We start from the raw sequence: 25849 nt of genomic DNA, 5'->3' as shown, positions 1-25849 counted from the left end.
GTGAACCCCCCTATTGGAGGACTTCCCGTCAAGTCTGGGAGCCTCCCAGATCTCAATTTACATACCCAGACTCATAATTTTTGGTAGAAGGGAAAATGATTTCCTAACCCTACAGCTCATGACTTTCATGTGCACTGATTGTTGATTTGGTAGAGGTCTTAATTTAGGAGTTAGAGGGGCATCTAGAGCTCTCTAAATGCCGACGGGAAGTCTTCCATTAGGGGGTTTCAAAGTTGATCAGATGCAACTTGCATGCACTTTTGCAAGTCGGTGTTCAAGTTCATTCTTGAACACCAAGTTGCAAAAGTGCATGCAAGCCACACTGTACTACACCCCCTAAGCCTGCTTGAATGTTTTTTTGGAATTTGGTGTTCAATAAAAGCCTTGAACACCAACTTGCAAAAGTGCATGCAAGTCGTGCATGGCCAACTTTGAATCCCCCTATTATGTGGCAATTCCGATGGCTGCCTCAGATTTGCGCAGTGATTGCATAGCTGCTGCGCAATGGCGGATCTCGTTTGAAGTTCCAGCTCCTTGCGACTTCGCCTGCGGCTTGACCGCTGGCGCAATCGGCCAAAGCCGTGACTGTCAGTTCCCCGCATACAAATAGCCTCTCGTTGGAAAGCTTTCAAGTCTCTTTCTTCCGATTCTCCACACAGTAACCGATTTCGTGCTCGCCACGAGAGATTCTGTTCGATCGGCCGTTTCCCAAGGAAACTTGGCTTCGGGAACCAAAAGGATCTTGCTTCGATTTGGACTCCCTCCGAAAATCCCCACTCTTCGGATAAGCCTGGCCGAAGGAGCACTGGGGTAGAGGAATCAATTACTAAAATGAGCAAACCCATTCAGCCCAGTGAGTTGATTCCTGTTGAAGATTTGCACCCCAGGGTGTGATCCACTAGATTAGACTGATGCTTGCTGTCATGCAGACAAAACAGTGGCGACCAAGCCCGTCAAAACTCAGTCCAATCATCAGTCTACCAATCAACAACCACCGTTGATTCTCCCTCACGTGTCACCTCATCAAGGTCCATCCAAGGATGCCGCAGGCGCCCGAAGTTTTGTCACTCAGACATGGACCATCCCTGATCGACCAAAACCTGGCCGAAAGCCTAAACAGGTCTGTACCCATCTCCACCGTCCGTGTGCATATGATCTACGTCCTCGTGAACAGTTAGGCCTAGGTAGTTGCTAATAAGCGTCAGACTCACTTGTTTTAATCGAGATCCAACAGAAACCCGCCGCAGAAACGAAGCAGCCAACACACCAAGTACAGCAGGAGAGCATCTGTAATGATGGCCATCTTATCGATAGTACCGCCAAGAACAAGTCACCCTCTCTCATAGAACTTGAACCGCCTAGAAAATCGAAAGATCTCGACACAACCACTTCCCCAGGAGCTCTACAACAGGCTTATATCAATTCGTTAGAAGCAAAAGTCCACAGTCTTCAATCCCACGAATCCGAACAGGTGAATTACTACAAGACCCTCGCCTCACAATCTACTTCAAAGAACGAAAAGATCCAAAATGAAAACGATGTGTTGCAATCACAAATCAAAATCTTGAGGGGAGAGGTCTTGAGGTTGCGGAAGCGAATCTCGCAGCTCGTTAAAAAACCTACGACAGACAATCAACAAAAGCCTATTGTCGTTGAAGACGAGGCTTCTCCTCCCAAAGAGTCCAAAGTCCGCAAGCAAGCGTCTTATCCCGATGTCGATAGTACCTGTTCCCTCGAGCGATCTGGTACCTCTATCAAGAAGCCCCGCCGCCCATCTGTACCAAACGCAATGCATGAACCTCAATCTACGTTAGTTGCTCTGCCGGAAACCTTCAGCTCGCATCAGATATCACCAGGGATTTCTTTAGTGGACAACACAACTACATCTGTTGCAGTACCCAGTCACCCACCCAACAAAAAAGTTCCAGATTTTACATCCAGTGATATTTATTGTGGATTATGTACGTCAGAGTTGGATTGCGTCTGTCGACAGGTAGGGCTGAAGCCACCTTTACAAAGCGTCGATTTCTCGGTCAACGATCTCGGAGGCAATCCGTTGGCGGTTCCAATCCGGAGACGGGCCCAACCTTCAACCAGTAGTGTCTGGAGGATAGTGACAGAAGACGACTCTGCGACTCCCTTAGCGGCCTCGCCTGAGACAGAACCTGCCTTGGCACGCGAATGCAATGGTAACCCGAAGGACTGTCCGGCGTGTCGCGATGATCCGTGAGCAACATCTTGTCGAGCTTTCGTAATACATGTCTGCCTGTGAAACTCGCTAACATCGACCTTGAACTTCACATTGCCCAGTTTCGGGCAGGCGTTTTGCGCAGCATTAAATCAAGCCACAGCCACCCAAGGACCTGAATCGAATTCCGGAGCGACGAATGAATCAGCAACGGGCGTTGGAAGTACAACTACTAGGAAGATGCAGCGGTCCGACCCAATAGTTGATGCTTACATGAGTATACCTTGTTGTGGTGACCCCGAACTATGTGGTTCACAAAACTGCTTTGATAACACACCGTCGCCCACTCCAGTAGACAATGACAAGAAAGTCTCGTGTTCGGAAGCCTGGAGGCAATTAAAAGCCCACCCGAATATTGGATTGGCGAATCTTCAGCTCTTGGCCGACGTGGTTGCTCGTAAATCTGCTCCTCACTCGGCCTCTTCATCTTCTGCCGACCACAATTCTTCATCAATGTATCACCCCCAAAACCAGTCTCACGAGCGGGAATCTAATTTAAATTGGACATCTTCTCAGTCGATACTTGAAACCGAAGATTCAATCTTCCGTCCTCATGTGACTCTTTCCACTGTATTCGAAAACACCCATAACGATTTTGACGACGACGACCCAAATTACCATCGTCAACCGAATAATCCATCCCTTCAAGCTAGTTGCTCGTCCTCTGAAGATTCGATTCACAGAAATCATCTTAACAGCTTTGGCAGTGGTTTTAGACACCATCGACAGCCGCATCAACAGAATCTTTCCTCCAGTACTGAGACTCATCCATCTTCCGGCAAAAAGGTTAAATTCGTGGAGAAGGAGTCTTTGGACCAAGCATTAAGAATGCTGGATCGCGCGATCTAACGCACGCACACATCCATCACTATGCACAAACGTGGTGAGGAGTATTACCGGCGTGATTATCATTAAAATTCCAATCCAAACAGTACTCCTGATTGATATGTAGCTATCGATGCATTATGGTGTTCCAACCTAACCTTAAAAACGCCCTTCCCTCCTCGTATTCAAAGACATCCATAAATCCAAGACACGCAGAAAAAATGGAAACTACGAGCGAAAAGCCGCTGGATAGGGAATCTATTTGGGAATAGCCTTCAGCTGGGATTTATCTCAGCACTGGCATTGTAGGAGATATTCCGAGGCTGTTAACCGCGTGCGAAATTGTACAATATGGAAAAAAGTATTCCGAAGACTGATTAGTACACTTTCATTACCAAGATCTTACTCATATGTATTTGTTTCTACACTGCTTCACCACTTTTCAAATTGACAAATACATTGATATGCGCTATCAATACGAAACCTTCTTTGTTTCTTTTTTCTGTAATGGTGTTCCTACAAGTTTCCTGTGGTTTCAGATGGTAGAAATTTGTCTGGAAGACCGTGATTTAGCAAACAAGTGTTTACCTGCCAATCCAATCATTATCCATGCAGTTGTTAGAATAGTCCTGGTGTTCATGAAACCTATAACATTCACTTAGTCCTGGCCAGGTGTCACTCGATAGGATCACACTGAATCCAATTGCCTGCTAGAGTAACTGGCTTTGATCTCATCCCTCCATCAATTAAAATCTCTCACAATGCACATCACTGAAAGCATAAGATTAAGATCCCAGTGGATCGTTTGGATGGGTGAAGTGGAAAAAAGATGGCGTTAGGAAGTTCGGAACAGCGCCCCTATGATAGTTTTTCTTGGTTGCCAGGGAAATTTTAAGGTGGAAAGTGAAGACCAATTTGGTCTACTCCTGAGTCCTATCTCCTACTTGAAAGTTCTATATGGAACCTAAACTTTGCTCACTTGATATATCTTCATGATGTCCCACTGCACATGCTCAGGGGACCCGGGGTTTTTGTTTTGTTTCTTTTGCCCGTTTCGTTGTCCTGTAGTCTAAAACCCAATTTCCTTTTTCTGCTCGGAACTCATCAAGGCAGTCATGCCTATAGGTAAATATGTATGTGCAGACGCCAGTCCGCACCAGAGGAGTCCTAGCTTTTCCCTGCCCTTCCTGCAACACTTTAAATTCACGTTGACACCATGCCTTCTATCTTCGTGCTGATCTTGGTGTAAGATGTATATAAATATTTATAAGTACCTCCAGGTACCTCCTGTAACGTTGCAATCTCGTGTTACATCTCCGGTTAAACCATACTGGTCTTGCAGGTGCACATGTCCAGCTGCGCTGTAAAGCCTTAGTCCGTGGCCATGATGTCATTTGCTTTCAAGTATAATGAGCTTGGGCGCCTTATGAGAACAATCGAGTGATCATCCAATAATGCGCGATGTGAACTGAGGCCGAGGTAAAGTTATATGAACAATGCAAAAGATATTTCAATAAACTGGTCAGAGTTCTTCTCCAGATTTAGGAACTGGTTGCTACAGGTAAATATAAACCGCCAAAAAACCCTGCACCACAGTTGTAAATTCAACCCCTAAAGTGTGCTGATTTCGACTCCCGCGTAGATAGTTCCTGGTCTAAAGTACTTTTTGGTATTTGTGTATCTCAGCCAAATTGTCTGGTGATTTGATGTCAGTATAGCGCTTGTTTGAAACAGGTGAACATCACAGGAAAATCTTTAATTAGCAAAAGTTAAATGCCTCCCATCGCCACGCTTCGCCTGGAAGACTTCGCTGAGTTCATGTGAACATTTGACAATCCCTTTGGGGTCTTTGGGGAGACTAATATGTATTTGTATAAATTGAGTATCCACGGTCTTAGATACAATCGCTTCTGCGGTGCTGTGCTAACGGATGTCTATGTACAACAAATGATGAAGCATCAGGCATGAACGTAGGTCAACAACAACAAGGGAGTACGGATTTTAGAAGCTTGAAAAGGAAGGAGCTCAGGAATTCGCAATCTTTGGGTTGGTCGCCTAGTCTCATCATGTCCCAAGCTACGTAGAACGTGAACTTGTTAGGCTGCCTGAACCTTGTGTCGATTGTTAGAGTCTCCAAGCAAAAGGATTAGGGCGGGCGCCATTCAGATTACTGGAGTCAAACGCAGCCGCTGCGCAGAACATAGGCCACTCGCCAATCTGGATTTTTTGATGGGCAACATCCGCCTTGATGGAAACTGCAGGGCATTTCCTCCTTGGAGCTTGCTAATCGACCGTTGGCTCGAATTCCCCCCTTCCTTCGAAGACGCTTGAGACTTGACCATAGTTCTGTTCCGCGTTGAACCTCATTCCAGCCACTACAAATCAGCGGTCTTCTTGTGAGACCAACGCAGTGGGAAGTACTCTTGCAGGCACCGTTGGCAAAAGTGCATACATACCACGGAGATGGTCATCCATGTGGTCCTGTACATATTTTGACCCTAGGCGAAGTAGCGAATTCTTCCCCCCTACATTGTACTAACATGAATGGATTATGTCTTATGTCGCGGCCGCTGCCATTTTCATAAGGATCTCTTTTTGCTCCTAGGTTGCAGACTTCAACTTGCTGATAAGTCGCCAGCATATCCAAAGATGGCTATGTTCGTCAACGGCTAAATTCCAATTACAACAGCAGTAATCTCCCAAGTTGCATACAAAGCGTCTGAAACCAGGGCCGAGAGAGCCATCAGCGGTGTCGTGGAATCCACGCGACGGGACCGGCTGCTGATTATCTTCCGGCCTCTCAGCGCGGGACCTTTTTTCTCAGTTTGATAAATATTGTAGAGCTAGATCGCAACACGACGATGTATAAACTGCGAATGCACCCACTGAGATTCCAGTAGCGGAAAATCCTTTCATCTCGATCCAGCATCAGCGTTGCATGGGATGTCTTGGGGTGAGCCTCCCCCTTTGCACCTCCATCAATTTGCTCGATACTTTGAAAGTCTACACATACAGAGTCCAATCAGTCTCGCGCTGCCCAGATGTAGATTTTTTCTCAGCTGATCATCCAGCCCAACCGTACTTGAACCGTAAACAGTCCCTGGACACCACTGTCCCCCTTCTATCCATCATTTCAGTTGTCAATGTCAGCAGAGCTAAATAAAAATATCAGAGTTGGAATTCTAGCTCCATGAACTTACAGCAACCTAGATCTTTGGAAGAGGCCATTTGACAACACATCGCCCTTCCTTCTCTGTCTACGCTGATTGATGCTAGCAAATCAGCCCTGCAAAGTCGACCTGCTTGTCGGTGCTAGTCTATGTACTTCGGCAGCCAAGCTGCCCCTGTTATGTGGGACTCAAAGCACCGGCTGGCTATCTCCGTCCCCCTCCTCTGCATAATCTAGGACTCCATCCTTGGCTCCATCTCAGTCCTATCCAACTTCTCCAGACGCTATCTGATAAAATAAATAAATATGTAATAATCCTATTGAAACCTACTTACACTCCAATAACAACCCGGCAACCGCACACTCACGCAGACAATCCTAGGCTGACATCCGCTCCCATTTCCCAACCCCAACACTTTTCAGCCAAATCTCGCTCCTCTCTGCGCGTCTGAAATACGTTCGTTCCTCCTATTCGAAACACACCACTATCGTTTCTTCCAAAAATTCCGATCAGCTCCCTATTCAAAGCCCAGGTTCGTTACCATTATCTTCAAACCCTTCTATTCATGTATGTGTCTGCTGTGTCCTGTCATTTCCTCCCGATGACTTCCATCAGATTGTTTCATATCGTTCCTTCCGTATGATAAGTGCAAGAGTTGGTGATAAACGTTGATTCCTATGTAGCAGGCGAGCCAACCTCCTCAGATACCATCACTGAGCTAATTGGTATTTGATTCGACGCTGAGGGCGAGCGGAACCAACAACCAACCGACATTAGAGAGTGCCGGGAGTCTGATTAAAAACTCATTCCGGTGCTCTGGAATCTATCCACGCGTCAGCCACTCAAATTTCAAACACCGACCTTTGCATGCACATTCTAGCCAACAAATAAGTCAAACTCGCAATGGAGCATCAAATCTCACTATCAATTCGTGGCCAAGACAATTCGCGAGAACTCCAGTCCGATTCGCGCATGGAAAGGGACGACGGTGATACCACCGACTGCCTCCCCTCCCCCAATTACCTTCCCTCATCATTTCCGAAAGAACCAATTCTGGCTAGGACCTCCAAGTTGGTCTCCAATGCTGATACTGAGCCAGCCAGTCAGAGGCCATTCACATTCTGCTCGCCGATCATCCACCCCATCGTGGAAACTAGCCCCCACCACCACCCACAATCCATCCTTGAACACGACACAGGAATAGTACAAGTACCCGCGCAGCAACTAGCCAACGACCCAATTCTAGATGCTTTCCGTTTGGCAACTTCACCACGCTGGTCACCAGCACCCCGGACCAAGTTACTCTTCTGGTGGGGTTTCCTATGCCCCCCACTCTGGTTCTACGGCTCACTCCACCTCATTCCACCCCTGAGGCGACGGTTGAATCGACCAAAAAACACACCAAAGATCAACCGACGACCCCGCCGAGGCCAAATAGTCTCTTACCTATCCCGGCTCCAAGGGCCCTTTTCAAAAGGGGATGTGGAAGTAGGCACTACTACAGTTGTCGTAGTGCCCAGGTCCAAGACGTTGTTCGATGATTCCTGCGAAACCGTGATGATAACCGATTGGAGCCCAGGGTGCATCAGCTCGGCGGAACGGCTGGACGCAGCTGGAATCAACGCGAGTGAATGGCTTCACCCTGATGCCAGGACGGAAGAAGCATTGGCTGAGTTGGACAAATGCGTGCGTATTCCGATCCTCTCACTACTTTGATCAATCTGCCACATTTCAGGCCCGGGTTGTTGAATGAGAGATGATCGAGCTGACTTCTTCGACACAATCACCCCGCTTAGGAACGAAGGGGCGCATACCATTGTCTGCTAGCATTTCTCCTTTTCTCCATCATTCTCGCGGTTTCCGTGATCATCAGTCAGAAAGTGAATTGGCCAATTCACACATCAACTCACTTGACATCTTCGGAAAACGAGCCGATAGGCAATACCAACCTGCTTGGCGCATCCAGTCATTCAAGTCCTCTATGAGACCGTGTTTCCTAAAGATACCTATTCAACCCGGCGCGCTCTTGGTAATAAAAAAATAATTACTGAAAAATGTCTATTTATTGCTTTTCTAAATATTTGCCCGATTTCACCTAGCACTTTCACCACACTATCATTATTTTTGAATTATCGTATCTTTATTATCTGCATAGCATTGATAAAGAGTACATACTGAATTTTCAGTTCTGTTTTCAGAAAAATATTCTAGCAAATCTTCTTGTTATCCGATAAACCTTTGTTTTTTCTCGAGTTTCATTTATACAACCCTTCACCCCCTGCAACCGGTTGCCACTAGTGTACTTCAAGTAGTTGTATTCCATCTTTTTGCTTTCAGTATAGTTGCACAGTTTAATGTTTAATCCAAGTTTGAGCAAGTTTTATTCCATTACAGAAAGTATTGACTCCAACTTGTCACGTCGATTTCACCAGTGAGGCACTGCTCGCAAACAAATTTCGAAGCCATTTGTCTGCAATACAAACTCACCCCTAACTTGACACAAGTCCCCCCTGGGAGGCTCGCTGAGGCTGGCCGCGAAGCGGCCCCTCCCGCAGGGAGGGACTTGTGCACAAAGTCAAAAATTTGGCTGAGAAAGAAATCATCAATGGCTGGAGGAAAAATACTTAGCATCACCCAGCCTCCCCCTCAGCTCCTGCGGACCTGTCCCAGAGCCAAAGTATACTTCAGAACCTCAGCTTTCAAACGGTGCTGGTCTCATCTCCTCAATCCCAACTGTTTTCCTTGTACTAATCTTTTAAAAATACAAAAACACAAAGAAATGTAAACCAAGGAATTACAACCATCATGCCTTGTGGATATTGGATTCACAAGCCTGCAGATATGTGCAGATCCTACACCTGTAGCCACTCAATTGTTGCAGATAGGATATTCAATTGTGCATATTATCAGAAAATCCAAAAATGGATCTTCAGAGCAATGGAATATCCTTCAGGATTCCTTTGACCTTCAAAACAGGTTCCTTCAATCAGTTTTGGAGTTTATGCCTCAAAAACTTGGGCAAGGGTGCGCATCAGTACTGCTGAGAGAACTGTCTACTCAGATTTCTCTGTACATGTGTTGTTGATTTTTAAATTCTGTTTTTGTGTTTTTAGGGTTGAAAATCCTTCCCTTGTCTGCCAGCTTTCAGACATTATGCATAAGCCTCTCCTACTGAGAGCCCTCCGGGCGGGGTCCCCCGGACCCTCTGTTTGAGAGGCTTAGTTAAGCTAGACCTCACCCCATGCTGCTGATTTGGTTTAATTGAAAAAATGTCTGCAAAATTGAAATCAACATCAGTTCAAAGCTGGCAGTTTTTTTTTGAAAACAAATTGGGCAAAATCATCAATAAATGTCTAGGAAGGCTAAGAGCATCTCCATTGTGAGTGGTAAATTGGGTTCCTAAACCCCATCTACTACACAAAAATCATCAATACCCCAATCCCTCCCCTGCTTGCGGTGTGCAAGCACTCCCCTGCCAGGGAGGGACTTGCATGAAATGTTGAATTTCTGGCTTGCCATGAGCAGTACCAACCAAATGTCTCAACAAACCATAAAGCTGCTCCGAGGACTGGCAAGACCATCAGAATTTGTAAATCATTGGTGCCATTGTAATCCCCAAGATTTTCTATATGTTCTTTACTGTTGAAATTTCAAAAAAGAAACCACTATAGAACAAAAGTTCAGAGGGACTTGTGGGATGACCACAAGGGTAAGTGATTACCCAAGCTGAGAGGAGAAGAAATTACAAGCGCACCTGAGCTGAGTTGATGGTTTAAAGCAATAAGAAATTGAATGCATTCCATGAAGTAATGAGAATAAAAAATGAAGAAAGAAAATAAGTTATATGAACCTTTTGGCAGCACCTGGTTGTTACACAAGTAATCATCACTACAAACATTTATTATTTTGCGCCAAAAAAAAAAAAAGTCAACATGAAAAAAATAAAACCAAAATTTCACTCAGGGCAACAAACTGAGTATGCTGAGCCAAAAAAATAAAATGTCCCAAACTGAGCAAAAATCATTGGACAATGTTTTGGGATGGTTTTTTTTTCACGGGCCTGGAGTGGGCCTGAGCGGGCCTTGAGCGGGCCTGAGACGGGCCTGCCCCAAAAGCACATTGGGTCAGTACTAAAGGAGTTTTGCCTTGCCCTGGGAGCTTCTTGGGCTTTTGATGGGCCCAAAATCTCAACATGGGCTTTTGGTGGTCTAGAAGTATCAACCTGGGCCACTGAATAGCCCATGGGCCTTTGAATTCCCAGAAAGCCCAGCATGAGCCCCCACATAGCTAATGGGCTCTTGGTAGCCCATGAAGATCTCCATGGGCCAACAGATACCCTCATGGGCTTTTGGTGGCCCATGAAGATCTCCATGGGCCAACAGATATCCTCATGGGCTTTTGGTGGTCCAAAAAGCTCCCCATGGGCTTTTGGTGGTCCAAAAAGCTCCCCATGGGCTTTTAGTGGTCCAAAAAGCTCCCCATGGGCTTTTAGTGGTCCAAAAAGCTCCCCATGGGCTTTTTGTGGCCCAGAAAGGAAGCAAAAAGCCCATGGGATCCCATGATGGAAGTATCTGTTGGCCCATAGGGATCTTCATGAGCCACCAAGAGCCCATTAGCTATGTGGGGGCTCATGGTGGGCTTTCTGGGAATTCAAAGGCCCATGCATAGGGTAGCAGTAACACAATGTTCTTTATCATTATCAGTAATCCTACTTTGTTACATTATCATTATCAGATCTGCCTAGTTTTATTTTTGCATTACATTATATCATGTGGTGGGAACCATTTTTTTATCTTATCTGTTATATTAATGTAGTACTAAGTAATGGATAAAATGGAAATTACTGATATTTGTTCTGCTGGAAATTTTTGTGTTGCTGGACTTATTATTCACACCCAAGAGTCTGCTATGTAATGGGATGGTCATATGTGGTGAGACTATGTCTTGAATGGTCTGGTTAATTATTTGATCAATTGATTTGGTACATATCCACAAAATCAAATCAGATTTCTCTCCAGCCTAGTGGTCTATTGGCTATAATTTTGGTCAATCAGCTCAGTACTCAGATTATACCAATATTAGTTTTACACCAAGTGAAATTAAGGAGAGGGCCGGGAAAACAGTTGATTTTTAGCACATGTACTGGTGTAACTGTTGTGTGGGCAGTTTTCTTGGGTGTTCTCATGATTTCATCAGATTAGGGATGGCTTACCCCTTGATTTGTTTTAACTCCCAGCCGAAATCCCTTCCCAATAAGTTAGCTTTCTTGGACTGGCTGTAAGCTGCAATGGGCTTCTGGCATACACTGGCCTCAATGTTCAAGAGTGCAGGGGAAAAGCCGCCGCGGCCTCTAGTGGGCTCTAGAGTGTTCTAAATTTCACTGGTGGACCCTGGTAATCAATTGAAATCCTCTTTCTCTATTATTTCTACTGAGACTTGTGTTTAAAATTAAAAATGAGACGAGTACATAGCAGTCAAAGGAAATGGTTCTTTAGAATGAAATAATCCAATATTGGGACAAGTAAAACCAAAATAAACAGCAAACGAACCTAAAATCACGCAATTCATAATGGAGAGTGGATGTTTAGGGGCTGATACATTTACGAAGTCAAGAAAGGGATACAAGCTGATTTTTCAAAAGACGAGATAAAACTGTTCAATTTGTCTTTAACGTTTCCTTCATTGTATTTTATTGAATTTGATTCATATTGTGATTTTGTTGCTGTGATGCTGACAGGAAATGTCCTTAACGCTTGCTTCAAATATTCAGCTGAGGCGGCTCTAACATATGGATACTGACGGTGGCCTGATTGGTCATTGCCCGGGCATGATAGATCACGGTTTTGGCAAAGCATCCTAGTCGTTCGGCGCGGACAGTGAGACGGCTTGTTCCCACACAGTGTATGTCTGGAATGGGCGGCTTTGTCTGGCTCGTCGCGTCGGAGATGTGCAATGCAGCAAGCGCTTCGCTGAGCAATGGAATCGATTGCTCGCCGGCGACCTCCTGGATGTTTGTGTTAGCAAAAAAGCTCTCACTCGTCTGCATGTTGTCTAGCCAGCAGCACATCGCATGTTTTCGAGCCGCTTGAGCCCATTCTTCCGAGCTCTTCGCTGTCCATAAATCTTCATGACAGGGTAATGGAAGATTGGCCTCCGACAGTTTCAGCTCTGATTCGTAGGGTCCACGAAGTTGGAGAGCAGATATCAGAACCAAAAACGCAGTCCTGTCGAGTTGTCCGATGCGTAAGTTTAGTTTAATTCTAGACCTTCAAAAATATTATCTGAAACTCACCGCTTTCGTACCTCGTATTCCACCCATAATTTCCAAGCAACGTCCAGGGGGATCTGCCCAGATAGGGCAAGCTGTACGTAATCCGGAGAACCGCGTAAGGTGTCAACGAAATCGAGCTCTCTGAAGTTCTGTATTGGCCAACATGTATCAAAAGAGCCAAGCATCAGCAATTGGACTTTCAAGCCATCTTAAAAATCAGGTGGACTTACCCTTACTATCGTCGGGCTGAATCTAACGGCCCGTTGCCTCTGAATTTCCAAACGACTAAACATGCCGAGAAACTGATAAGTGAGCAAAGATTGTAGGAGCTCAAACCTAAAAGTGAAGCTTCGGTCTGGACGTAACTATCAAGCAAAATTCGCAAAAGTAAAGAGGGAGATGTATAATTTCAGTTGATAGCCAGCAGGTTTTGGAAACCAAACGCGAATTGTACAACCAACAAAGTCGTTTTGCACCGAAATGCGCTTGTAGGAGAGGGACTGATCTGTGAACGCCAATGCATGCTCTGAGCTTTCCAATGCCGCACCGGATACACTGAGGGCGTACCCCAAGTGAATAGAGATTTGACTGAATGGAAAGGATCCGGATCAGTTCGTGATGAGAGGGTAATTTGTGGGTAAAGTTTAGGTTTCGATATTTTATATCCTTTATTCAACAACTCACGGGGCTCTCAAGGTAGGGACGTGAAACATGGGGATCACTGGACACATGACTTCGGCAGCCCGTGATAGATAATGCGACAAGCTTCCCATATGTGGGATAGTAAATCCTTGTGACTTCTGGCATAAAAAGGCAAGTATCCAAATCTCGGGGTTGAGATAAAAAGCTGAGGATATCGGCACGTCACTAATGAAAAAAGAGGGCTCAGAAAACTTAACCAGGGGCACAATCGAGCCGCCCGTTGCTGAGGAAACCGCGGGAAGGTTTTCATCTTCCCTCTGGTCGGTATTCTCCCTCGCATCGTCACCGTAAAATGCGTGATCATCTTGTGGAATAAAAGAGTTGAGCCCCTGTTCGCCCGAGCAATTGAGGTTAAATTCGCGGGGAGCTGTGTTTGGAAGGATAGTTTCTACCTCCTCGATACGAGCAAGGTCATTGGGTCTCGAAGGTAAGGTGCGGACGCCGTGTGACAATTCGGGAGAAAGAGATGAAGCTTGTAACTGAGGCTGTGTCGTGTTGTTGATATTGGCAGCGAAAGGTGCTTGCTCGGAAATAGCTTGTTGATAAGACGGCGGCTGGCTATCATCGTCGGAGGGGTCAAAGGCGATCTTGCTACTGGAATCGTTGTGAGGTGGAAAAACAGGGGAAGCTGAAGCCTCATCCAAGTTGTAGTTCGAACCAGAGCCGATGGATTTTTTTGCTTTATTGCACTTGCGCTTGTGTCGGGTCAGCAGATCACTTCGGGCGTAGGAAACGCCGCACTGACAACTCCAGGGGCGAACTCCCAAATGCTTGACCCGTCGGTGACGAGTAACGTACTCGAGCTGTGTGCGGAAAAGAGAAAACAGGATGGTGAACCGAAAGTTTGGAACGGCGGGCAGAGGTACTACAGAGACACGCTCGGGGAGAGAGCATATCATATTCTTTCTCTCAGCTGCCTGGGCCCCAGCTAACCTCCACTCTCCCCAGTCATTCATCCCACAGATGAAGATTGAGAGACCGTGCAGCAGATGTGGAGTGTGTGCGTGAACGCTGCGAAGAAGGGTTGAAAGATTGGAGGGGAAGCGGAAATGGAACGTGTCAAGCGACAGTGTAAGGGTCTTTTGCTCTAAACTGACCCTAGAAAAAGTTTTGGGACATCTAGCAGGTAGGTGTGATCAATACGTGATGTGCATAGATAGGGGGAACACAGGAAAGTTGTCAGTCCCAAGTAGAGCAGAGAACACGCGAGCGGCCACGATTAGGGGATGCTCGGCACGATTGAACTCAACCGTGAGCCGGTGCAAGCGGTTGAATATACCGTTCAGAGAAAAAGCACTCACTCGGGGCATTTGTGTACACCAGTTTTATGGACCATGCTTAGGGGATGCTGGCTCAGGCAAGGCGAAGTGCAAGAATACTCCGAAGTCCGATGCCGATCAAAGAGCCAAAGCTTAACGAGTATGTGCCTGTTCGCAGCAAAAGGCCAGGAGATTGAGAAGCTGGAAGAGGCGAATTAGGCGTGTGCTTGATGGAGGCTCGGGTGGGTTGTGTGGAGGAACAGGTAATCGGTTATGTATTATAAGGGGCTGGGGTGGAAACAGAAAATCGATCTCTGAGATGATCCCCGGATGAAAATATGCAGGGCCTGATGGTTATGACGTTTACTTTGGGGATGTGATTACCCGCAACAGCCGTAAAGCGTGTAAATAAGTATCGACTGGCCACTGCAAACAAGACTTCAAGACGAGGAATCCGAGGAAGACTCACCAAAGTGCGATGCACTGCATGCCAAGCTTGCGGCTCTGGGGAGGCACTCCAATTCCTCCGTACACACATGCATACACGACATCAGATACCGATTGACATGAAGTAATGAAATACAAAAATAGTCTGACTTTTGGAATCAAAGTTCAATATGAATTGATGCAACTCGTTCAGACTCGTTCGGCCTTCAGATAAGCTTGCGCAGAAGGATCTCCAACAAGCTGTGGGCGGTGTACGAGACGGGGTTGCTGGGCAGGGGACTCGGCTCTCGAGTGGTTGGAGGCGAAAAGCCACACATTTGCCCCGACCTTGTACCCAGCTGTCGTCACCGACTGCGCTTCCTCGTTCGGAGCTGTTCGGACCAGTGACCAACAACCCTGACTCGTCTTGCTTTTCTCGAGCATGCCGCATCGCCAGGAGTCTTGAGGGACTCATGACCTTCGGGCAATCCATGTGCCAGGCCAGGCGGCATCTGCGCGAAGGTTTCTATCCACATCATCTCAAATGATTGATAACATTGTAAATATTCGCATTTGTATCAACGCAATCAAGATGATACTGCTTGCGAATATTGTCATTTTGAAGACGAGAGTCGAGAGACCCCTGGAGTCTGGATCAGTGACTGCGAGCCTGTCGTGCGTAAAGGCTTTCCAGTCTGGATTGACCCAAATATTGTGTTTTGTATAATGCTTGGATCTTTCCTCAAATTTTCTGGTTTTGTTATGTAGTAACTGTATTTTAAACTTCACACCAAACTGTAAAAGCCAGACCCAACTAAACAAAACCTTGAAATTGACTTCCGCCTGGGATGTCTTTGTGTCACGACCCAGCGCTCGGTCGGCCTCTCCCTGCCCGGCTCATACTGGCAGAGGGCAACAGCCGATGGTCATGGCCTGTGGTTGGTACATAGGGTAAAGAAGATGCTCTGGTTCTGAAAATGAACTTGGTATTTCTCTAACCCGACTCCTTCACCCCCTACCGGAGGAAATTGGCTCCGGGGGTGGATTTAGCCTTGGGCCTCATCTGACATCTGTCAAGATGCACCATGTGGGAAGGATATCAAAAATATGGAGTTGACCTCGGTCAACAAAACCAGAAAAAGGGATACTGTGTTTTGCCTAACTTAACACAAGTCCCCCCTGGTGGGAGGCTCGCTGTGGCTGGCCGCGAAGCGGCCCCTCCCGCAGGGAGGGACTTGCACGTAATGTCAAAATTTTGGCTGGGAAAGAAATCACAATTGGCTGGAGGGAAAATATTAACCCTCAGCCAGCCTCCCCCTCAGGTCCTGTAGACCTGCCCCAGAGCCAGAAGATACTTCTGGACCTCAGCTTTCATTTGGCACTGGTCTCATCTCCTCAATCCAAACCATTTGCACTGTACTAATGGTTTAAAAATAAAAAAACATGAAGAAATGTAAACTAAGGATGGGCAACCATCATGCCTGGTGGATCCTGGATCCGCAAACCCGCAGATCCTACACATGTAGTGTTGCATTTTGTTGCAGAAAGGAAATTCAATTGTGCATATTATCAGAAAATCCGAAAATGGATCTTCAGAGCAATGTAATATTCTTCAGAGCTCCTTTGACCTTCAAAACGGATTCCTTCAATCAGTTTTGGGTCTTTTTGCTCAAATTTTTGGGTGAGGGTGCGCATCAGCACTGCCAATGAAACTGTCTATTCAGTTTTTTTTGTACATGTTTTGCTGATTTTTAAATAATTATTTAGTGATTTTGGGGTTGAATATCCTTCCTTTCCCTGCCAGACTTCAGACATTAGGCGTAAGCCTCTCCTGCGGAGAGCCCTCCGGGCGGGGTCCCCCGAACCCTCTGTTTGAGAGGCTTAGTTAAGGGGGATATAGAATTTTACAAAGTGCCTTTTACAGGGTACAAGGCCCTGTAAAGTCAGTACTGCGTAAAAATGTGCTTTGCCGGGGGTTATGTGTAAATTTACAAATTGTGGGCCAAATCTAGCCCATTGCAAACTCACCCCTTGTGAAAAACACTGGGTGAAATTAAGCCCCCAGTTCTCAAAATGTAAATTTGCAGGGCCATCATTATACGGGGTTGCACTTTGTAAGAGGACTGGCTTGTAAATTTCAATTTGTGCCTCTGCAGCCCCAAATTCACAAGCTCCATACCACACTTTGTCACATGCACGTTGTAAAATTATATCCAAAAGAATGAGAAACATAATTTTGCAAGGTGCATTTCCTATTTACACTTAGGGAACCAAAAGGAAAAAACCGTATAAACGGAAACAAAACAGATCAACATGAAGTTTAATTCTTTGCGACCCTCTGGCTCCTTCTGCGGCCTGAAAGGCCTTCAGTGTTTGATGGGACTGGCTTAGTTGCCTTTGCAACTCGAGCTGGATCATCGACTCGGTCCTCTGACGGAACCTCGGGAACGACCTGCGAGAGCTTAAGTTTCAATGTGATTGGTTGTTTGGCTGGGGGTTCGATTGGATTTGGGCGAGCTGAGATGTCCGCCGTGGAAACTGGGACCTTAATGTTTGGGATTGAAGCAGTTCTGACTGCCTTCGCTTCCTCAGAATCAGACTCAGGAGATGAGCCTGCACTTGAGTCCGACAAATCTTCTTCGCCATCGCTGGAATCCGATTCGCCTGCGCTATCCTTTCGATCCTGAGCCTCTTCAGAAGCATCATCGACATCGCTTGAGTCCGAAATGTCGAATTCATCAACAACATACCCTTCGCAAACAATCAACGGCTTGATTGGCTTATCCTCAAGGGGATCCAAGGAGGGAATGGCGGTGTGAAGAGAGTTTTGCTGATTTGGATTGATCATGCCAGCCAAGTGAACAAATGGGATGTCACCTTCGGCATTGGGGTTCGCGTTGGAGATCTTAGCAATTGCAGATTTGACATGCTCCTCCTCCTCGGATGTCCATACACGGGTGTAGAAAAGCCAACTCGTGAAAGGGTGGCGGCCTCCAATTGATGTCATGTCAGTATTCACAAGTCGAGCGTTGCCATCGTTCTGCCAATCATCGTGCAACCAGACACCTCTGGTACTGCCTCGTCCACTTCGTACAACCTTACACCAGTAGTGGCATCCGTTCCAGTATCCGCGAGAGAAAAGAGTGAATTTCACGCCAGAAATTGTGATCTGGTATGGCCAGTCCATAGCGCCCATGTATCGCTCTCGTTCAATGGGATCGCTGGGCTGAGTGACTTCCATGAAGAAGTACAGATGTTGCGGAGGAAGGTCGTCTTTGAATCCAAGCCAAGATGTCTCCCTAACGTACTCAGCAGTTGAATTTACATCTTCAGGTCGTTGGGACTTTACCGATATTGCGGGGGATAGGTCTTTGACCTTCTTGGGTCGGCCTCTGGGCTTGGGCTTCTGCTCGGATGATGCCTTGATTGAATCGCATCGACAGACTAGCCCAGGAGTTTTTGAAAGACCGGTGGTTGTCCACAGGAGGATCAGGCCCGAGACATCAGATGGGTTCAATCCGTTCTCAAGGAAATTCTTCAATTCAATCTTGATGGGTGTTAACGATCGAATTTGAGGGACCAGGCATGGTTCAGCTGATCTGCAAGCGAAGTCTCGATGCTCAACAACTTCAAACAATCCTGTGAGAGCCTTGGTTGGATTAAGCTTCGGATCCAAGAGTAGCTCGATGAAAAAATCGCACGAAGCAAAGGCACCAGGCTGAAACCTTGCTTGGTGCCTCTCATTGCACATGTTGAAAAGCTTGGTCTGGGCGTTGGTCAAGACTGTTCGGATCCTTCCAATTTTGGTTAAGTTGAAAGTGGTTCGGGAGCCGAAATGCATGGCAAGATGGTAAAAAAGGGTTGCCCCTTTCCCTTTGCTGTCCCGAAGCCATAGGGGGTTGTACAGCGCAAAAAGAGATTCCAAAGCGGCAGACATCCAGCATCGATTCTTCAGATGGGGCTCCTCTGAAGCGGTGTATGATTGGTAAGTGGACCACGGACTTCGGTCAACGTTGAGTGAGTTCTTGGGACGCCCGGCGTTCTTTTTCTTGATCGAAGGTTCGGGGCCATCAAGAAGACCAGCTGTGGTGTCAGGTGGACGGCCGTCGTTGATGAATTTCCGCTTCTTTGGCTTGGCCCAGCCCATTGAATGTGAAATGTTGACCTGCATCTTGGTCTGAGATCCATACTCGACCGATACCCCGCACATGACTGCATTGTACTCCTCTTCCAGCACACTGATGAACCCCAAAAGCTCCACCATGCCGACAATCAGACATTTCTTGCCTGAACTTCAGACAAAAAAGAAAAAGATCTTGATTAGCTCTGAGCACGAAAAGCAGAAAAAGCTGGTGTTCCAGCCCTCACCTGATCATGTAGTAGACACGATGCATGCTTTCGATGGCGTTGGTTGTATCGGGGAGTCCGTCTTCGCCATCAGGATGATCATCCAACATTGGTCGACGAGAAGGAAAAAGCATTGATTGGATGTCTGACATCGTCCACCAGTCGAGCCAACGCTTTGTCTTGGGAAAAAGGCGGCGCAACTCGTCCAGTTTTTCTTCATGGGTAAGACCACCCTCCTCGATTGGATCCAGTAGAGCCATACACTTTTTCTGAAAGTTGGCCTAAGCAAAACTGGTCAGGTTGGAGGACGGAAGACTCAAGCAAGAAACCAAAAACTTACATCTTGATCTGCCGAGAGGATTGAGCGATTGCGCCTAACCCTTGTCACCTGAGCCCGAAAATGCTGGTGACATCCCTTAATCATTTTCGCCGCTCTCATTGGGTCGGTACATGCAAAAACGTCCATGTACGCAGCCTTGAACCCTTCGGTTTGTGCAAGAGAAAAATCGACCACTTGTCGAACCATTAGATCGCGCTCCGACGGGGTGATGTCGGGCCGGACAAACTGCCTCAAGAGGGCTGAGAAGTGAAGCTTGTAGTAGTTGACGCTGAGTCCTCGAATCCACGAAATCTGGGCTGGTATCCACCTAGCTGTTTGCTCACAGAACATTGATATTGTGAGCAAATAGCCATTCTCGAAGAACCGATATGTGACATCGGAGATGAGGCCGCCCTGGTACACCTCGTTGTTTTCATCTCGTGCCAATAGCCGCTCGGCCATCCACTTGGTCTGGAAAGTGAAGTGTTCGCACTCCGTCTGAAAGCCTGAGGAGATTATAAGTAGTCCGCGCCTAACAAAACAGACACTTCAGCTAATGGAACCCAATAAATCCAAGAAAAAGAGACGCACGCATTCCATTGGAATAAGTCCATCATGAACTTATCTCCAACACCCGCGCCTAACTTGTCAGGGACAATGTTCAGCTCTCGGAGCATAAGCCGGCGGTAGTATCTCAAACGATCAGCGTTGATAAATGAGCCGTGAATTTCTGTTACGCTTGTGATTGGATCGTCAAGCGTACTTGGTTGACCCATCTGAAAAGTCGAAAGGAAGAAATGGGATTAACCAATTTTGCAAGTCACAAGGGGATGAACAGGTGAGACCTACCTTTAATTTGAAAGCACCGGCTGATGGGTTCTTCACAATCTCAGCTTTGAGATCAGCCCGGGCGAGTGGGTCCGGCTTTTTGGATTCGGGCCAGGGGTGGTTGTGTAAGCCTCGGTGTCGGAGCAGAGCCCAGCCGGATGGAATGTGAAAATCAAATCGGAGAGCTGTTCCATTGCAAGCTTCCCAAGTAACTTTGCCCGGACATCGGCCAGCAGCTCCTGGACATTTAGGCTCACTGAAATGATTCAAAGGGTTTTATGAATTGTCAGTAACATCTTTGGAGTGGAAATAAATGAACAAAGCTCTTTGAAACTCGCCGTTCAAGGTATTCCTGAATACCTCCCCTTGCTGTTGGGGGGGAGCCAACCCACTGGCAGGTATCGATATTGCAAACCAGGACACCAAGACAGTATGTCCGCTGAATTTTCCAAGTTCCTTTACCACGCTTCTCAACTCCCGTGGTTTTAGTAAATCCTACAGATCCAAAGTTGACCACAACCTGGTCGGCCCCCTTGACGAAAATGGTTGCGCCATTAGGATAAATTGGATAGCCCTCACGGTCCAGGGTGCATCCGTGGTCAATGAAAGTATGGAACAAATCAAAGTCAACAGGCAACTCCCACTTCACAGTCATATCGGGTGGGTCGGGTGCTGGGGGGTTCAACGACGGTGAAGACATTGGGATGTTTGTTCAAAAAAAGGGAGGAGCGGACAGCAATGCAGATTGTGCAGAAACGGTGTTTGGGGTGGGGGGGAATGATCCTCTGGCAGATGCGCTCAAGTACGCCAAAGTTGTTCGAAGTTTGAACATCCTGAGAGGTATTCACGTCTCCTCAATACGCATGGTGAGGCATGGTGTCATGCCAAACGTGATGAACTGTGAGATTGTGTGTACTACGTAAATTGGGCAAATACATGCTTGTATTTCCGTATTATACAAGCTGACACTGTACTATTACAAGCCCTGTAATCACAAAAGTGGTTGTAAAATAGTAAAAATCAACACAGCCCATCCCAATCCGGAAAATTAAGTGGTACAGCGGCCAGCGCCGTAAACACGGCGGTGCAAATGTGTATCTGGCCGCTTGAGGGTGGTTTAATACACCCCACATTTTGCAGGGCCTGTCTTTGCAAGGGGGCAAATTTGGCCCACACTTTGTAAAACTACACATAACCCCTATTTATGTATAGTTTTGCACAGCACCTGTTTTACAGGGCCCTGTACCCCGTAAAATATACTTTGTAAAATTCATCTGCCCCTTAGTTAAGCTAGGTGTTTTGCAGAATGGTTGGAGTTTTCTCAAATTTTCTGGTTTTGCTATGCACTTAACTTTAATTAAACTTTACACCAAACCTTAGGCCAACCTTGCATTCAAGGTTTTTTCAGCACATGCAGACGAAAATCCACACCTAACTTTAAACCCAACCCTTCAGATTGACTCCCGCCTGGGATATCCTTCTGTAATGACCCAGCGCTCGGTCGGCCCCTCCCTGCCACCTCGGTACGGGCAGAGGGCAGCGGCCCATGGGCATGGGCAGTGGAGGGTAGGGTAAAGAAGGCACTCCGGTTCTGAATATGAACTTGGTTTGTCTCTAACCCAAATCCAAGACAATCTACTGGAGGACGCTGGCTCCGGGGGTGGATTTGGCCTTGGGCCTCATCTGATATCTGTCAGGTGCACCATGCGGGAAAAGATATTAAAAAGTATGTGATGGTCCCCGGTTAACGAAACCAGAAATTTTGGAGAATGATCCAAGCATTCAGAAAAACACAGTAGTTAAGTTACCTCTTATTTTCCCGCACACAAAAGGTTCTTTGAGATTACACGTGGAATTTGTAGTTCTAGAAGATGCTGTGTGTGATTATCTTATCATAGGAAATGATGCATTCTGCTTGTATGGAATAGATGTAATTCAAAGCAAAAATAGATACTACACAATAGGTGGTGATTGGAAACAAAAGTTTGAGATATGTAATATCAGCTTTCAGAACCCTTCGGAGAAAAACCATGAGAATAAAGAACTGACCAAGTTCAGGCAAAATTATATGTATCAAGCTGCTATTAGTAGTAATTTAACCGCAGAACAACAATCAGATGTGTTGAAAGTCTGCTTTGAGCACAAAGAAGCTTTTTGCACAAAGGAGGAACCTATAGGGAATATCTCAGGACACAATATTGAAATAGAACTCACGTGTCAGCCCCCCTACCCTCCTGCGTTAAGGAGAGCTGCTTATCCTTCCAGCCCTAAGTCTAGGGAAGCCTTAGAGATCCACATCAAAGAACTATTAGAACTTAAGGTTTTAAGGAAAGTAGGCCATAACGAACAAGTGAAAATAACTACGCCCGTAATTATAGCCTGGCATAATGATAAATCCCGCATGGTAGGAGATTTTAGAGCCCTTAATAATTACACAAAGGCAGACAATTATCCTATTCCAAGGATAGATCATTCACTACACAATTTGGCGAAAGCTAAATATATCACTACAATGGACGTTCTTAAAGGGTTCCATCAAATACCCATTAAAGAAGAGAGCAGAATATTTATGAGAATAATCTGTCATCTAGGAGTCTACGAATATTTAAGGATGCCATTTGGTATAAAAAATACTCCGTCGCACTTTCAGCGTATGATGGACACAATATTTGGGTCCTTTATTAGACAAAGTTGGATGATGATATACATAGATGACATTATCATATATTCTACAAACTGGGAGGATCATTTAGAAAAAATAAGATTGGTCCTCCGTACAGCTATCACAGCAGGTTTGAAAATGTCAATCAAGAAATGTAACTTTGGTTTTCAAGAGCTCAAAGCTTTAGGTCATATAGTCTCCGGATTATCTCTAGCCATAGATCAAAACAGAGTTGCCGCAGTTCTGCTTAGACCTATGCCGCAGACAATAACTGAAATGCAGTCATTTTTGGGATTTTGCAGTTATTACAGACAACATATCCCTAAATTTGCAAACATCTCAAAAAGTTTATATGAGTTATGTAGCAAAGATGTCTTCTTTGAGATGAAGTACGGGAGAGTAGAGCAATACGAGCAACTGAAAAGGCTTATTACTACAGCTCCCGTACTAGCACAACCAGATTACTCTTTGCCATTTATACTATACATAGATGCTTGCTTTGAAGGCATAGGAGCAGCTTTGCATCAGGAATTCATAATTGATGGTATTCCTGTAGAAAAACCTGTGTTGTTCATTTCTTGACAAGTCCGTAAGACGGAAATGAGATATGGAGCCAGTCAAATGGAATGCTTATGTCTTGTATGGGCTCTAGAGAAACTACATTATTACCTGGAAGGTTGTAAGATAATTGTAGTTACGGATTGTATAGCAGTAAGGACTTTAATGAACATGAAGACACCCAACCGTCACATGCTCAGATGGCAGATTGCTATACAACAATACAGAGGACATATGACCATTATCCATAGAGCAGGAGCTAAGCATAATAATGCAGATGGACTAAGTAGATGGGCCTTGCCTAATACTCCAGACAATCCTGCCTATGATCCAGAGGATGAGGATGTATTCCCTATTTTGGGAATTCACGTATGTGACATTGATGTCACATTCTTTGAAGAAGTCAGAATCAGCTATAGTGAAGATTTAGAACTTCTCAAGTTAATCAATATTCTGGATAATGAAAACAGTGCTCCAGAATTGATTGCTAGCTTACCGGAATACCTATTGACCCCATACAAGACAGGGCAGTTTACTCTGTTAGATGGCATATTATACTTTAGACATAGACATTCAAGTGTGATAGTCCTGAGTAAAGTGAATCACATTAAAAATATGTTGTATGAATGCCACGATAATGCTGGCACAGGTCACTTCTCCAAAGATAGAACCTTGGAGAGGATTAAACAGACAGCCTAGTGGGTTGATTGGAAAAATCAAACTAAGGTCCATGTTAAATCCTGTGAAACATGCCAGAAAGCCAACAAACAGACTGGAAAAAGATTTGGACTATTGCAGACCATAGCAGAGCCCAAAGCTAGGTGGGAAATCATTAACATGGAATTTGTGACAGGATTACCACCGGGAGGAGCCTTCTCTTATAACTCAGTGCTAGTAGTGGTAGATAGATTTTCCAAGAGAGCTAGGTTTATTCCGCATCACAAAGATGACACAGCTATGGAAGTAGCTATGCTATTCTGGAACAGGATCATGGCTGATGTGGGCATCCCCAAAATAATTATCAGTGACAGAGACCCAAAATTTACATCTGAATTTTGGAGAAATCTACATGATATGTTGGGTACCAAATTAGCCTTCTCAACCGCGTATCACCTGCAGACTGATGGCCTAGCAGAAAGAATGATCCAGACACTAGAAGATCTTCTACGAAGGTTTTGCGCCTTTGGGCTGGAATTTAAAAACAGTGATGGGTATACACATGACTGGGTTGATTTACTCCCTGCCCTGGAGATGGCTTATAATAGTAGTAAGCACTCTACTACTAAAGAAGCGCCATATATCCTAGAAAGGGGTTGGATTCCCAGACTACCTAAGGACACTCTTAACAACAAATTGCCGCTGGCGCACCCTACGGCGTTAGACTTTAAGCAAATGCTAGAGGCCGCAAATAAACATGCTGCTAAATGTGTACAAGAAGCGGCTGAGTACAGTAAGATGCGCTGGGACAAGAGTCATAAAGAACCAGAATTCCATGTAGGAGAAAAATTACTTCTATCAACTGTGAGCTTTAACAACTTAGGAGGTTGTAGGAAACTTAAACCCGCCTTTGTAGGTCCCTTTGTGATTAAAAACCTACATGGTAAGAATGCAGTAGAAGTAATTCTTACAGAAGAATTCAGCAGGAAACACCCGGTATTTACAGTAAGCCTGATAAAAAGATATGTTCAAAGAGAAAATGAACCAACTTCTAAACCTGCACCTGTACCATTAGAAGAACCATCACCTAAGGAGCAACTTAAAGTACATAAAATCCTTAAAGCCAAAAAAGAGAGGGTTTTAGGTAAAAACACTAGGTTGTACCTTGTAAGATATAGAAACCAATCAGCAGATAAAGATGAATGGCTACCGGAAAATAATATCCCGGATGGAGCAATTCACCTACACAATTACAGAGTTTCTAAACGTAAGTAGCTCAGCTAAGTTAAGAGTAACTTATCTTGGTGGGAGGGAATTTCAGCCGGGCTACTATAATAAGTTAGAGCCCAGCTAACTATTCTACATGGGTTGCTAACTTTACATACTATTCGCCGCGCAGAGCGCCAAGTAGTCGCTAAAACCACACAGCCTTAGCGACTACGACTTTTTGAGCATTGAAGGCGGCGCGGAGCGCTGCGCATAAGAATATGAATATGCAACAAGCCTCCCCTCTAACGATTAATAGAATCAAGGAGAGAGTGCACAAACTCCGGCCGCAGGTATCGGCCGGAGAAGGA

General features: G+C 45.7%; 3 protein-coding genes across 3 annotated transcripts; 2 read left to right on the top strand and 1 right to left on the bottom strand.

Annotated features, from left to right (window-relative positions):
• Nucleotides 1–831: 831 nt before the first annotated feature.
• PtA15_3A571 (uncharacterized protein) lies at nucleotides 832–3097 on the top strand (the record flags this gene model as incomplete). Its single annotated transcript, XM_053167551.1, has 4 exons — nucleotides 832–853; nucleotides 930–1120; nucleotides 1235–2226; nucleotides 2311–3097. 4 exons carry the CDS (start codon nucleotides 832–834, stop codon nucleotides 3095–3097), a joined length of 1992 nt encoding a protein of 663 aa, XP_053018757.1.
• Nucleotides 3098–7146: 4049 nt separating this feature from the next.
• Nucleotides 7147–8228, top strand: PtA15_3A570 (uncharacterized protein; the record flags this gene model as incomplete). Its single annotated transcript, XM_053167550.1, has 2 exons — nucleotides 7147–7929; nucleotides 8040–8228. 2 exons carry the CDS (start codon nucleotides 7147–7149, stop codon nucleotides 8226–8228), a joined length of 972 nt encoding a protein of 323 aa, XP_053018756.1.
• Nucleotides 8229–12001: 3773 nt separating this feature from the next.
• PtA15_3A569 (uncharacterized protein) lies at nucleotides 12002–14552 on the bottom strand (the record flags this gene model as incomplete). Its single annotated transcript, XM_053167549.1, has 7 exons — nucleotides 12002–12467; nucleotides 12536–12663; nucleotides 12745–12879; nucleotides 12976–13102; nucleotides 13199–14019; nucleotides 14314–14335; nucleotides 14518–14552. The coding sequence occupies 7 exons, from the start codon at nucleotides 14550–14552 to the stop codon at nucleotides 12002–12004; spliced, it is 1734 nt and encodes a 577-aa protein (XP_053018755.1).
• Nucleotides 14553–25849: the final 11297 nt, after the last annotated feature.

This window comes from Puccinia triticina, chromosome 3A (genome assembly GCF_026914185.1).
Source record: "Puccinia triticina chromosome 3A, complete sequence".
NCBI classification, from domain to species: Eukaryota; Fungi; Basidiomycota; class Pucciniomycetes; order Pucciniales; family Pucciniaceae; genus Puccinia; species Puccinia triticina.
The sequence above is the reverse complement of the archived record's forward strand: the minus strand, read 5'-3'. Positions and strand labels throughout refer to the sequence as shown.